Source organism: Eretmochelys imbricata, chromosome 3 (assembly GCF_965152235.1).
Source record: "Eretmochelys imbricata isolate rEreImb1 chromosome 3, rEreImb1.hap1, whole genome shotgun sequence".
Classification (NCBI taxonomy): domain Eukaryota; kingdom Metazoa; phylum Chordata; order Testudines; family Cheloniidae; genus Eretmochelys; species Eretmochelys imbricata.
The window spans coordinates 151,071,362-151,084,739 of NC_135574.1; the positions used below are offsets into that span (position 1 = coordinate 151,071,362).

Consider the following 13,378-nt stretch of genomic DNA (forward strand, 5'->3'; position numbering starts at 1 on the left):
ACTAGTGAAATTGAAACAGTGTTATATGGTATGATCACATTGTGTTTTTCCCCTCAAATACAGAACAGAAATATTTATTGAACACTTCTGCATCATTGTTGATACTTTTCTGCATCATTTTCATCTAGTAATGGACCAATATCATTGTTAGGATTCTTTTTGTTCCTAATATATTTAAGGACTATAAGAAGGATGTTTTTAACAATGCTGACCGTAGATTTCTCCTTGTGTTTCTTTGCTTTCCTTAGCGATTTTCTACAATTCCTAGCTTCTGATTTATTATTCATTACTATCAACTTCCCCTTTCTTCCATTTGTTATATAATGGAAATAAACTGGCCATCAGGAAGTTTAGACTTCAAATTAGATGAAGGTTTCTAACCATCAGAGGAGTAAAGTTCTGAAATAGCCTTCCAAGGGGAGCAGTGAAGGCAAAAGACATATCTGGCTTCAAAACTAAGCTTGATAAATTTATGGAGGGGATGATATGATGGGATAGCCTAATTTTGGCAATTAATTGATCTTTGACAATTAGCAGTAAATATGCTCAATGGCCTGTGATGGGACACTAGATAGGATGGGATCTGAGTTACAACAGAGAATTCTTTCCTGGGTGTCTGGCTGGTGAGTCTTGCCCACATGCTCAAAGTTTAGCTAATCGCCATATTTGGGGTCAGGAAGGAATTTTCCTTCAGGGCAGATTGGCAGAGGCCCTGGGGGTTTTTTGCCTTCCTCTGCAGCTTGGGACCTGGGCCACTTGCTGGAGGATTCTCTGCACCTTGAAGTCTTTAAACCACGAGTTGAGGACTTCAATAGCTCAGACATAGGTCAGAGGTTTCTTACAGGAGTGGGTGGGTGAGATTCTGTGGCCTGCCTTGTGCAGGAGGTCAGACTAGAAGATCATAATGATCCCTTCTGACCTTAAAGTTTCTGAGACCCCCATCAGTTTTCCTTAAACAGTGTCTGCTTTATTTTGAGGAATTTGGAAGCAGAACCATTGCCTTTTTGTTCCAAAAACTCAGTTAACGTGCAATTGGTACCTCAGAGAACAACTCTTTTAACTAACCCCTCTAGTAGGTTTCTTATCCTCTCTGTGGCCCAGGCACTAGAGGACAACATGACTCATTCAGACACACTAGTCAAAACTAGTCCATTACAGTGGACATGGGATGGCGGGTTTCATGCATGCTAAGCTTCCACATCTGGATGTGCCATATTCTGGACCCATGCTTCTATTTAAGATATGACAATTAACTGATGTATGAAGGTACTAGGCACAATGGTTTATTTTATGCAGATAGATTTTTATGCTTAACTGCAGTGCATAATCAAAGGTACTGTATAATGTCCTTCAATATCTGGTGTAATGCTGTTTGGAAGGACACGGTCAAGGTATTTTTCATCACTGGCATTTTTCTTTAACTCGCTATTGTTGTCAAGAACCTATTGGAAGCTCAAAACTCAGATTAGGGTTTCTATTGAATTTATCCTTTATGATGCAATTCTTGAACCTGCTGTTTGCTGAAGTAAATAGTTGCTATTTCTTTGCCTTGTGGAATGAACATGTTGAAAATCCAAAGGTCCAAATTCATCCAAGATGTAATACCACTTAAATCAATGGAATTACACAGGGATGAATGTAGCCTCAGATCTTTAAGTGTTTGCAGTCATAAAACAAGGATGGAAAGTTAGCTCCTGGTTTACAATACAAACTTATGTCAGTATAACTACATTGCTCAGGGGTATGGAAAATCCACATTGTTATACCTACCAAACTCCCTGTGTCGACAATGGACTTCTCCCTTCGACATAGCTACTGCCTCTCAGGGAGGTGCGGTACCTACACCAAGCAAGACGCTCTCCCATCAGCATAGGTAGTCTTCACTAAGCGCTACAGCGGCGCTGTAAGGGTAGACAAGACTGGACACTTTGGCTGTGTTTGCATTAGGAAAGTGTATTCATTGCTGACAATGGGTATGTGCAACAGTTGCTGCTGAATTGGTGCTAAAAACTAACTGCAAGTAAGGACAGGGCCAGACCATATTTAGAACAGTTTCAGAACTGCAGCTGAGCACTGCTTGGAGCAAGGTAATATAGACTAGGCTTGCTGGTGCTGGCTGCGTAGCATAAACAGGTTTATTTATAGAGATAAGAGTAAGTGCTGTCATTATTTTGCCTATGAAATAATGGTGTGATGGACCAATAAGGTAATTAGGGAGACTATTTGAAGCAATAATAAGGGAGCCTTAAAACCTTGCCAGTGTCCTTCAGTGAGATACGTTATATTTTTTCCTGTCCCAAAATGGGATTATTTCAAGACTTGATTATTTCCTTATTAAATGCCTTTGTTTCCTCCTTTGCTCGTGTAAGGTTCAGACAGAGTTTCGGAAAAGCTGGGAACGCTGGAGACTGGAACACTTTTATGTCCAGAGAGACAGCAGTATGAAACCACTGAAATGTCCAGCCAACAGCCTCAGCAGTGGCGGCACAGTGGGCAGCAGTGTCTATGCTGCCACTTGCCAAGCCACATTCAGCTAGGATTGCTACAGATTGCCCAAACTGAACTGTAGGAGGCACCTGAAGACCCTCAAATACCCAGGCACGCAGCTTAAAAATGTTTGCTGGACCCAGAGACTTAACCTTCTATTGCTCGTTGCTGGAGGCAGCTGGACAAGGCTTTCTAAGGAAAGCAGTCTGCTAATGTAATCAACACATCAGAAGATAAATTGAGCATGTCTAAAGTAAGTTTTAAGAGTTTGTTCCTGTTAATACATGAGGCCTCCAGGTGTCCAAAACTTAAGCAGTGCATTGATCCAGTCACAAACCACAGGGTCAATGGCTTATTATTGTAGGTGGGCGAGCTGAGATCCACTGATTAAATTACAAGAATACAGAACATGACTATTGACAATAAACCATGTTTGTACTTTTACTGGGAAAGGTGAGGCTGATATTCACTATTTTTAGAAAGAGACATTAGTGGAGTTTGAACATATTTCTTTGTGGCACAGTCACTGGGCCACAACAGTTAAATGGAAAGAGCATCCCTAAATCAAGGTTGGAGGTCTGCTTCACTGCTTGATGCGAAGGGGCAAATATGGGGCATTCATAAAGCCTATAACTAGAAACAGTAATGTGCACACTACTGATTATTTTTTTTAAGCTTCATTTGGAGAAGTATGTTCTTTGTATATCAGGGGCCTATCCTCCCGTTAATGAGTATGGGTTCTTTGGGTTAACGCTGATAGTGTAACACCTGAACATTAATCTTTTACACAGCACTCTGCACTGTCAGTTGGCTACACAAATATTAATATGGATGGAAGTAATGAGTTGCACCTCAGAGTAAGTGGCTGACCATGGATGTTTTCTGTGGATGGTATGCTCCGTTTCTTGGGTGTACAAACATGCAAAAGTTATACTGTGGCCATTACACATCTTGCAAAATTTTCTTCACTTTGAAATAACAGAATTCTTGGAGTTCACTCGTGTACTCTCTCAATTTCCTTGTCTCTTGCCTTGTTTGTTTTCTTTTGGCATGATGTATCTTCAAGGCTCTTTTCTCATGATGCCAGGAACTAAAATATTGTTCTTTGAGTTTATTTGGTAACTACACTTTTAGCACTGAGGACAGCTCCCTGCTGTACTTTCTCTTCTGTGCTGGAGCTATTTAAATGTATACTCTTAATGAGCCTTTAAAATGTCACCATTTACAATGTTGCAAGATGAAAGGAAATATTTATGTAAACTCAAAAGTTTTTTCTAAAAATGAGTGAATCCAGTCCAGAGGACCACTCAAAGTGCTAACTGCTCTCAACTCCTGCTGAAATCTACAGGAGCTGAGTGCGCTCAGCACTGTGAAGGGCAGAGCCTACATAAGAAGATTAAGAGAAGCTATATACCCCTTGCCCCAGTTGCTTGGGCTAGAGCTACACTACACACTTCAGTATAACTACCTTGCTCAGGCATATCAAACCTCTGAACAACATATTTATTATAACAACCTTAACCCCCCACCCCTCCCATGTAGACAGCACTATGTCAGCAGCAGATCTTCTCCTGCTGACATAGCTACTGCCTCTTACAGAGGTGGAGTAACTAAGCTGACAGGAGACGTCTCTCCCATCGGCTTAGAGCATCTTCACCAGAAGTGCTACAGCACTGATGCAGCTCCACCAATGCAAGTTTGTAGTGTAGACCTGCCCTTAATGTGAAAGGACTTACTCCTGTGGTCCTTATTCAGGCAAACTGCCCAGTGAAGTCTGAGAACTTTGTGTAAGGACCAAAGGATCAGGCCTACTGTTTATAGGATTCAAATAGTCTAATGACTTATTTCACACTGTACTACTCGCAAAATACTCTTCCTCTCCCTACATACCACTCTGATTGGTATTTCTCTGTCTCTTTGGGTGTAAATAAGCTTTGGTTGTAGTGGTTAAGACCAAAACTTTGACTCCTAGTTACCTTAGAGGCCTGCCTCTCTTCTCATGTTGTTTACTCCTAGTGGAGTTCAGCCAAGGTACTCAACCTAATACCTATCTGGTGTAAATGTCCTGCAGGGCCTTCTCAATCTTTGAGCTAGAGTCACAAGGTGAAAAGTAGTAATAGTAATAGAACCAGCCCCCCATAGTCTTTATTGCAGTGGTTAGAGCTCCTAGGATGCTGGAGACCCAGGTTCAAGTCCACTCTGCCTAATTGTGGAACTGAGTCTCCAACTTCCCAGGAGAGTGCCTTAGCCACTGGGCTACAGAGTCATTTTCTCTTTGGTTCAATGACTATTTATTTAAAAAGTGGAACAGCTTCAACAAGACAAGTTCAGTGGTTCGGGTACTCAGGGTGGGAGACTCAAATTCAAATCTCTACTCCACATCAGGTGGGGGAAATCAACTCTAGGTCTCCCACAGCCCATTAGTAGCCTGGGAGCATGTGGGGTAGCTGGGCTCCCAGCAAGAAGCTGCCAGCAGAGCTGAGAGACCAGGCTTTCAGCTCCCTGCACTGGCCCCCTTAGGCCAATGAAAATGCTCCTGGTGAGGACTTGCACCACTGCAGTAATTACTGAGGTGGTTGTAAGTCGACCTAATATAGGTTGACTTAAGTTTTTAGGGTAGACATACCCTCTGTCTCTCTGGTTGAAGAGGTTCCACTGTGTATAAATACTCAAATATTCATTGAGCCAGAGAGGAAGAAAAAGTGAGAGAATGAATTTGTAGGCTGGTGGTTGGTTAAGCCATGTTCCTGGCATATAGGAGAGTCTGCTTTAAGACTCTGTTCCAATAAATATTTAATTAATAATATGAAATGGAACAGCTTCAGCAGGAGAGATTGAGAGAGACCTATCCCAGGATATCCAACAGCCTTGTGGTTAGGACACGTACCTACAATATTGGAGACCTGCATTCAAGTCCTTGCTTCAAATCAATCAGGCAGAACAGGGATTCAGAGCTGGGTCTCCCACCTCCTTGTCCATTGGTCTGTTTAGTATAATGACACACAAATATGCCTGGCAGCCACAACAATGCTTTGAACTGTTGACTCTTTTTTATGCGAGGCCTGAACAACCGGTAGGCATGCACCTAATTTGAGAATCCCACCAGAATTAGGCATGAGCCAGAGTGTCAAGCAGCTCAGCTGTCATGATTTGGGGGGGGGGGGGGGGGTTGCACATGCTCACCGGTAGAAATGTAGGTACTATGGGAATTTAGGCACTTACAAGTTTAGATAGCAGCTGGTTTGTGAATACCATTGGGACCTAAAGTAGCAGTTAGACACCTATGTCCTTTGTGAATCTAGCCCTTAGACTCTGCTTTCTCTCTCCTTCTGCTTGTCTGCAAACCAGAGTCTGTTGAGCTCAGGACATGCTGGAAGGCCCATATATTTGCTTGGACTTTTTCCTGAGGTGGGAGTAGTTCAAGGAAGTGGAGGTCTCTACTGTGGTGAAGATTTTACCAAGTCCTGTCATGCAGTTTATAAATGAACATGAATCAAATTGTTATGATTTAACTATATTTAAGTTTCAGACCCATAGCTGATAAGTACTCTTTATATGTCCAAATAATTCAGTAATTTAAGTCATCTACAACCATGCAGTGAAAAAATAAAATATGGCAAATTTCCAAGAAAAGTTTTAGGTTGAGCTGCAACTGTCTCCCTTTACACAGTGACTGTTACTTCCTGTGACTAACAGATTTTTGAAATGCGTTTTAACATAATGCAAATTTGTATGTACTTTATTAATACACATTTGTTTACATGCCTATGGGGAATTCTCATCCTGAAAGAAGAGAATGGACCCTATTTTCACCATGATAAAAGGTTAACAGTGGGATGCTACACGTTTCCATGTTCGGACCTGTGTTTAATATATTTACCCATGAGCTGAAAAAGAGAGGTGGTAACAATATGTTGCAGTAATGCAATTGTTTGGGTTAGTCAAGATAAAGGAATTACTATGTCAGATCAGACCACTGGTCCAGTACAAGCCAATACTAGATACTCCAGATAAAAGTGCAAGAAACCTCATATCAAACAACTAAAGAATAACTTCCTCAAAGGGGAAGTTTCTTCAGGTTAGCTTCACAAAGCTTACTTTTAGATGCCTACAAAAACGTAGGAATGACACTGCGATTCGCAGAGTTAGGTGCTTAGGCTTGCTATACAATGAATGGGGTGAGAGAGGCACCTCAGACTGCAATTCATAAATAAGTTAGCAGGTAGGGAGCAGCCTATCTAATAGATGCTGATGACAAGGGTGTGGCCTAACTCTTGCTCTTCTCACTCTTAGGCACCTAAGTCTAGGTTGCAGGGAGGCACTTATCTCAGCTAGCGATCCACAGGCAGAACTCCTCTCCTGGAGTCAGGCAGTTTAGGTGTGCTTAAGGTGTTTCCTGTGAGAATGAGCCAACTACTAGCTGTGGGACAGGCATGTAGGGACAAGGGAGGGTGTCTCTGGTTAAAACTGTTCTGCTGGGGATAAATGAGTGTCATTGATGAGAGAGCTTGGAAGAATGACTCTGTATCCTGGCAATTAAGACATCCACCTAAGGTGGTAGAAGACCCAAAGTCTAGTCCCTCCACTCCAATGACATTCTTTATCCATAGTGAAACAGCTTCCACCAAAGAAATCAAGGGATCTGTATCTCCTTTTTCCTCACCCCACTACACTGGAATATAGCCTAGCTCAGTTGACTAGGGCATTCTCCTGAGAGGTGTGGGAGATCCCGTATTTAAATGCTTTCTTTATTTCAAGCAGATGAGGAATTGAATCTGAGTCTCCCACATACCAGGTTAGTATGCTAACCACTGGGCTAAAAGTTATAAGTTTGGCTGCTCTTCCTGTTCAGATTCTGAATGGGATCTGATCTGGTAGGCAGCTTCTGAGCACATGTACTGAATCAGGCCCTGCATGCGACTAATTTGGCCAGATATTTGCCTGCCTTGGTTTGTAAATTGTTCTGGTGCTTAGCTGGGGAGTTAGGCATCTGGACACCTAGAAGGAAGCAGCAGTATACCCACCCTGAGGCTGAACCTTTAGGTGCCTAAGGAATTTCTAACATGTACATACCAAATGAAGGTATGCCAGTGTTTGGTGGCTTGCACTGGAACCAAAACTGGGCCTTAGGCACCTAACTATACCTTTGTGAATCTAGCCCTTCCTAATTTCTTTCACATAGGTATTAGCTTACATCATGTGGTAATAGGATATATAAACCTTTTTTTAAAATCTTATCCAATGTAATTGGTTATTCCTATAAAAGCTCAATAGTATCTTGTGAGCATCAGTGTCAGAGATTAATTATTCACTATCCGTTTTAAATTTGTTGCCTGTGTTACTGCTCTTGTATTGAAAGGGTAAATAGAAGCACCCACTCTACTTACTGTATACCTCTGTCATGTCCCCTCTTATTTTAATTCTCTGAAAAGTGGGGGATTGTTTAGTTTTGAATCTCTCCTCATATGGAAGGCCCACCGTGCCTTATTTTCATCACCCACTCTAAAAGCCCTGTGAGGAACCTTAGAGACCTAACAAAGGCTCTGATTCAACAAAGTGCTTGCTTAAGTGCTTCGATAAACAGGAACAGATTGACATGAAGGCCAAAGCTGTAGGATACCAGTGAATGGGCAGCATCACAATAGGTAAAATTCATGATCAGCTGTGCAGTATCTTGCATTTGTCAAAGGGATAATTTACCTACTCTCAGCCATGGCTGGGTTCTAATTTAACTGTTATGTCTCATGACAAAACTTGGCTATTATTATGGACAGCTCAATGAAGACTTGAGCACGTTGTACAGAAGCCATTTAAAAAAAAAAGTTGGGACATTTACAGAGTAGGTAGAAAAATTGTAGTAAAAAAATGTTATAATGCCATGATCTAATTCAAGAGCTGGTCAGCTGCCTTGAAAAATACATAGCAAAACTGGAAAGGGTCCAGAGATGGGTGATGAAAGTGATTACAAGCATGCAGAGATTTGTGTTTAGCGCAAAAGGATGACAGACAGTTGGAAGAAATGTGCTTCATCAATTAAGGGTTGAAAGTATCACAGACACTTCTCTTCCTGTTGCCATTAAAGGGAGCACTCCAAAAACCCCAGGAATACCAGAAAGCATGCCTAATACTTCTATGGTAAAACACAAACAAGAAAAATTAATTTTGGAGGAAACTTTCAAGCATCCTCTTATTTGCCATAAAGTAGTAAAGGAAAAATACAAGTTCTCTATCCTTCACCTCTTGTGCAGATCATCTTTCAGAGAAAAAAAAATCACTGCGGTCAAATACATGAAGTTAGTTTTGTGAGAAGCTGCTGGTAAAACAAATTACGATAAAAAAAAATCCTGGTTCTCAGTGACCCACCATGTCAAAATATTTAGGCTAATTTATTCAATCCTGCCTTTGGAAAAAATAAACATTTTTCAGACAGGGCCTAGAAGACAGTTTTCACACATTTGATCAGCATCTTCAATAAATCCTTTTGCTGTCTGACTGCTAACTATGCTTCAGAATTTGCAGTATCTTTTTAACCTGCATTTGTGAATGTGTATTTTTGTGCCTTGTAGCAACATGCTCACTCACTGTGATAATTTATTTCGAAGTGTTTGGAGCCAGACTTTAAATGCACACATAGCAATTTTGGTGAGTGAAAACTTTGCCTATTTTTGCTGCTACAAAGAGTATGTACTCTTTCATGAATGTTTAAATGTTAATATGTATTTGAATGTGATTTCTTTGCATGTAAAAACAAACAGGCAGCTACAGAAGATGTATATGTAGACCATATATGCTCCCTGTACCCATTAAATGGATGTGTAGTTTCCTTATTTCTCCTTGGAATGTAATTCCCTTGACACATAAATCTGTTGTTACTGGTGTGGTTTGTTTCTTCTGGCTACTTTTTACAGTTCTTGGTGGAATATTTTCAAGGAGACTTAAGTGACAAGTTATGATTCACTCAAAGAAACAGAAAAGCCTTTATGGAGTGGATACTAAATCATTTGAGAGTTTATGTCCTCAAGCAATCTGCCTAAAAACCATCTTCTACTTCTGCAGTGTTAGCAACTTTCTTGATCGCCCTTATAGCAACAGCTACTCCATTAGAATACCTGGTGAACAGTAGGACCCCCACTAGAATCAGACTGGGCATCTAAATTAGTGTTTTGAACAGATGACTGTCCAAATCAGAAAAGATGTTTTACTTGGTATGTGTTTAATTCTTTCTAAGAGACTGATTAGATTTGCATGAAATTTTAGTGGTGCCTCAGTCTTTAATTATCAGAGCAAACCATCTGAAGCTAGAAGGCTAAGCAGTAGCTGGAGAGCTGCATAAAGATCCTCAGTAGATCAAGTATGATTGATATCCTTACTAATATTGTCCTTTCACTTTGATTAAGTCAGTGAGAGCATCTCACTATCTGAAGCACTTCTCCTCTATCTATTCCCTTCCCACTTCATGCTGGTAACTTGGACTGCAAAGTGTCATTTATATATCATCATTACACAAAGGGAATAAATTACAATCACACTAAAAACATTTGATTTTTTTTTTATGGGTATGATCCCATCATGATACAATACATTTGAGGAAAACCTACTAACATTAGTCAGTATTGAAAAGCCATGGCACGGGTTATCGGAGTAAACCCTTCCATGGAGACTCGTACTAGAGAAACCTCTCATAGTTTAAAGGATAGCATCTGCCAGAGGCAAGAACCTCCAACAATTCAAGTTGAATACCCAATGATGATAAAAGTTGTCTGTCCAGCCAGAAATCAAAATAGTTTCTTGGAACAGGAGTTAATTATACATATTCAATAACCAGGACAAAATAGCATTGTATTTTTTCCTGTGTTAGAGCTCACCCATCTACAGCCGTGAACAGCTCAATAACTATAAAGAGATCACTGCTCATTAAGTAGGCAGTCTTGGCAGAGTTTGAAGCTCTAATGATTATTTTTCATCTCCTGAAGCCTACATTTTACCTTGAAACCAGAATAACTCTTGGATGGGATTCTAAAGCAGGATAATTATTTTACAATAAATCACATTCCCATAAGGATTAAGTAAGAAGATGGAAAATCAAACCTTACATTACAGGCTGTAAACTTAACTTGGCTGAGTGCAGACTATAACCCATCCTCCATGCAGCATTACAAAGGAGTTCACAGGACCTGTGGGGTGCTGGGCTCAATACCTCTTCTGTTGAAGAGTTTATTCCTTAATCTGCATAATTAGGAATATTATGAGAAAATTATGGATTCCAAGTCAGCTGACTTTCCCTCACCATCTCCAGTTCTCTGCCTCATTTATCACCATCATCTCTTTATAAATGGCAGGACTAGCAGCCTGCCAAAGTGCAATTACAGTGATAAGGGCGAGGAAAAACAGTTATTAATCATACTATTAAAAGCCTCACTAGAGCCAAATAAGATTCTCCAGCAGCTAAACTTACCCCTTGCTGCAAAACCACGTTCCCAAATTTCAACTTTCATTTAAAAAACAGATTTGGTTTTGGCAGAAAGAACCTTGAAACCATAAACTGAATTTAACTCAGAGGTGTAAAATACCCTATTCATTACAATCAGGGCCCTGGGGACTCTGCAGTCCTGTAATTTGGAATTTTTCCCCAATATCTACCACTCAGCATTTTTCTTGGGGAATTTGCTTTGCTGTTGCAGCCAGGTGCCCATACAACATGCCTGCAGCTTCCTCTTGATCTTCAGCTTTCCCCACAACACAGAAGTAACTGGATTATAGTCCATGTTCCCTGCACTGTCCCATAGACTCGAATGCGCTCAGTCCATGAAGAACTGTTGGTTTTGAAGTGCCAGGAGGATACAGTTCACACCTGGCTTGAGGAGTGCGCCTAAGGCAGGGCAGCGAGCAGGGGCAGGACAGGGGAAGCGCAGGCAAAGCAGCCTGAGGTGGCGCCAGCTCCCGGAGCGGGAGGCGCGCCCACAGCTACTGCGAGGCAGGCTGCGCCCCCAGGTCCTGGCGCCAGCCGCTACCTCCCGGCCGCGGGTCCGTAGTGTAACTCTCGCTCCAGCTGCTCCGCGGTGAGCGTGCCCTGGATGGGCTGGCAGCCCGGGTTGAAGACGGAGTAGGCGCTTCTCTCCCCCGGCCGCCTCTCGCCGGGGCCGCGCGTGCCGGCGTAGAGCCAGTAGAACAGCGACAGGACGAAGCAGGGCAGCCCGAACTGCAGCTCCGCGGCCAGCCCCAGCAGCACCAGCCACAGCAGGAACTTCAGCAGGGCCGTGTGGGCCAGGAGAGCCCGGGCGCCCCACGGGGCGGCGGCACCAGCAGCCACGTCCCGCGGGGGTCCCGGCCTGCGCGCCGCTTCCTGAGGGGCAAGAGCAGGCGGGGTGTGTGGGGGAGGGGCCCTGCGCCGGGCTGCCCCGCTCCTCCGGAACCCCAACCCCAACCCCGCGCCCGGCGGCCTCCCAGACACCGCCCGCCCCCGGGGTCCGCGCCGCCTCTGACCGGCGGCGGGGACGGGGGTCAAGGGTCACCCCGCTGAAGGTCCCCAGGAGCACGAGCCACGGCACGTGGTACCGGCAGCAGCGCTGCGGTCCCGGCGCCACCCCGCGAAGGGCGGCGCGGGGCAGGGCAAGTCTAGGCCCGAACCCCCTCCCCCACTCACCTGGGCGGGGCGGTCCCGCGGGCCGAGGGCGGCCTCCGGCCCTGCTCGCTGCTCGCTAGCTGGAGCCGCCACCGCCTTTGCCGGGGCCGCTGTGGGTTGGGGGGCGCGGCGCGCGGCTCGGAACTGCGCCAGCCTCCGCTCCATGGAGACCAACGGCCCCGGCCCGGCCCGCGCCGCGGCTGCACGTCCTGACGCAACCGGACCCTTCGCCCACAGGCCCCCTACGTCACTGAGCGCTCGGGGGAGGAGCCACCCGCCGCCCCGCCCCCAGCCTTAGGGGGCGGAGCTAGGATTCCTCTTCTCTGGTTCATTCACGTTAGGGGGCGGAACCCAGCAGCCGAGGGGGAGCCAGGCTTACTCACTGGGGGCCAGGGCCAAGGGCTGTTGCCTCAATCGAGGCCGATTTAAGGCCCAGCCACAGACTGGCAGGGCCCAAGTGCCCTGATGCACAGGGGTGGCGCAGATGAAGGACCCTCCCGAGGGGAGGCGGATGGATGTGACCAGAGGTGGGGCCCATCCCCTTCTTCTGCAGGGGCCTGGCTGGCGCTCAGCCCCACACGTTTGCAAGGGGGACGGGGCACCTGCAGCTCTGATCAGGGTTTGAGTTGAACTAAGCTGTTTGCCAGAGGGCGAGCGCCATGGATTAAGCTGGTTCCTTTGATGGGTTTTACAGTTGTTGCCTTTCACTGATAGACCCTGGGCTTTATGGTATGAGACAAGGCATAGGGGACGTTAGCCAAAGCCTTTCTTTTTGTAAGGACTAACCTTACAAACTTCATTTCAGGGGGAGGGGAGGGGGGATGTTTATACAAATGCCATTTTCTTTTAGTAGTTCTAGTTTTGCTGCATACATTGTTACCCATAAAAATATTAAAATAATTGCGTGTACTTACATTGTTAAAAAGATCATCCTCGCTCTCTCCATCCTCAGTGGTTTCTATTGCCTCACTGTGATACATTCCGATGCTGAACTGTCGAAGCATAGCCTGGTATGGGACAAAAAATTGGAGCATAGGCTATGTCCAGTGGGCAGGCCAGAAAGTTCACAAATTTTGGTGTGTTTTCTTAATTGACAGAGTAGGGATAGAAGGATTCTAAAATGCTAAAGATGCGCATGTACATTGACCCTCCCGTCAATCACTAAAAATACTCCTACAGCCATTTTTAAACTATAACTTTGTGTTCAAGACACCTATAACAAAAAAAAACCCCACCCAAGTAAGCGACCTCCAAATAAAACAATCCTTC

The 13,378-nt window shown here is 44.1% G+C and overlaps 2 protein-coding genes across 2 annotated transcripts in view; one reads left to right on the top strand and one right to left on the bottom strand.

Moving 5' to 3' along the window:
- GLP1R (glucagon like peptide 1 receptor) overlaps positions 1-2,849 on the top strand; it is an 82,551-nt gene extending 79,702 nt beyond the window's left edge. Inside the window, exon 15 of the mRNA XM_077812185.1 lies at positions 2,370-2,849. Coding sequence (XP_077668311.1) covers positions 2,370-2,537 — 168 coding nt within the window. The 3' untranslated portion in view covers positions 2,538-2,849. The remainder of the gene's footprint in view (positions 1-2,369) is intronic.
- A 7,171-nt stretch (positions 2,850-10,020) lies between these two features.
- SAYSD1 (SAYSVFN motif domain containing 1) lies at positions 10,021-12,346 on the bottom strand. Its single transcript, XM_077813615.1, has 2 exons — positions 12,131-12,346; positions 10,021-11,830 (listed from the first exon to the last, which is right to left on the bottom strand). The coding sequence occupies exons 1-2, from the start codon at positions 12,272-12,274 to the stop codon at positions 11,495-11,497; spliced, it is 480 nt and encodes a 159-aa protein (XP_077669741.1). The 5' UTR covers positions 12,275-12,346; the 3' UTR covers positions 10,021-11,494.
- Positions 12,347-13,378: the final 1,032 nt, after the last annotated feature.

Coding starts and splice junctions, on each gene's coding strand:
- SAYSD1 (XM_077813615.1), bottom strand. CDS start 12,274: ATGGAGCGGAGGCTGGCGCAGTTCCGAGCCGCGCGCCGCGCCCCCCAA. Junction 11,831..12,130: donor CGCGGGACCGCCCCGCCCAG/GTGAGTGGGGGA, acceptor CTTGCCCCTCAG/GAAGCGGCGCGCAGGCCGGG.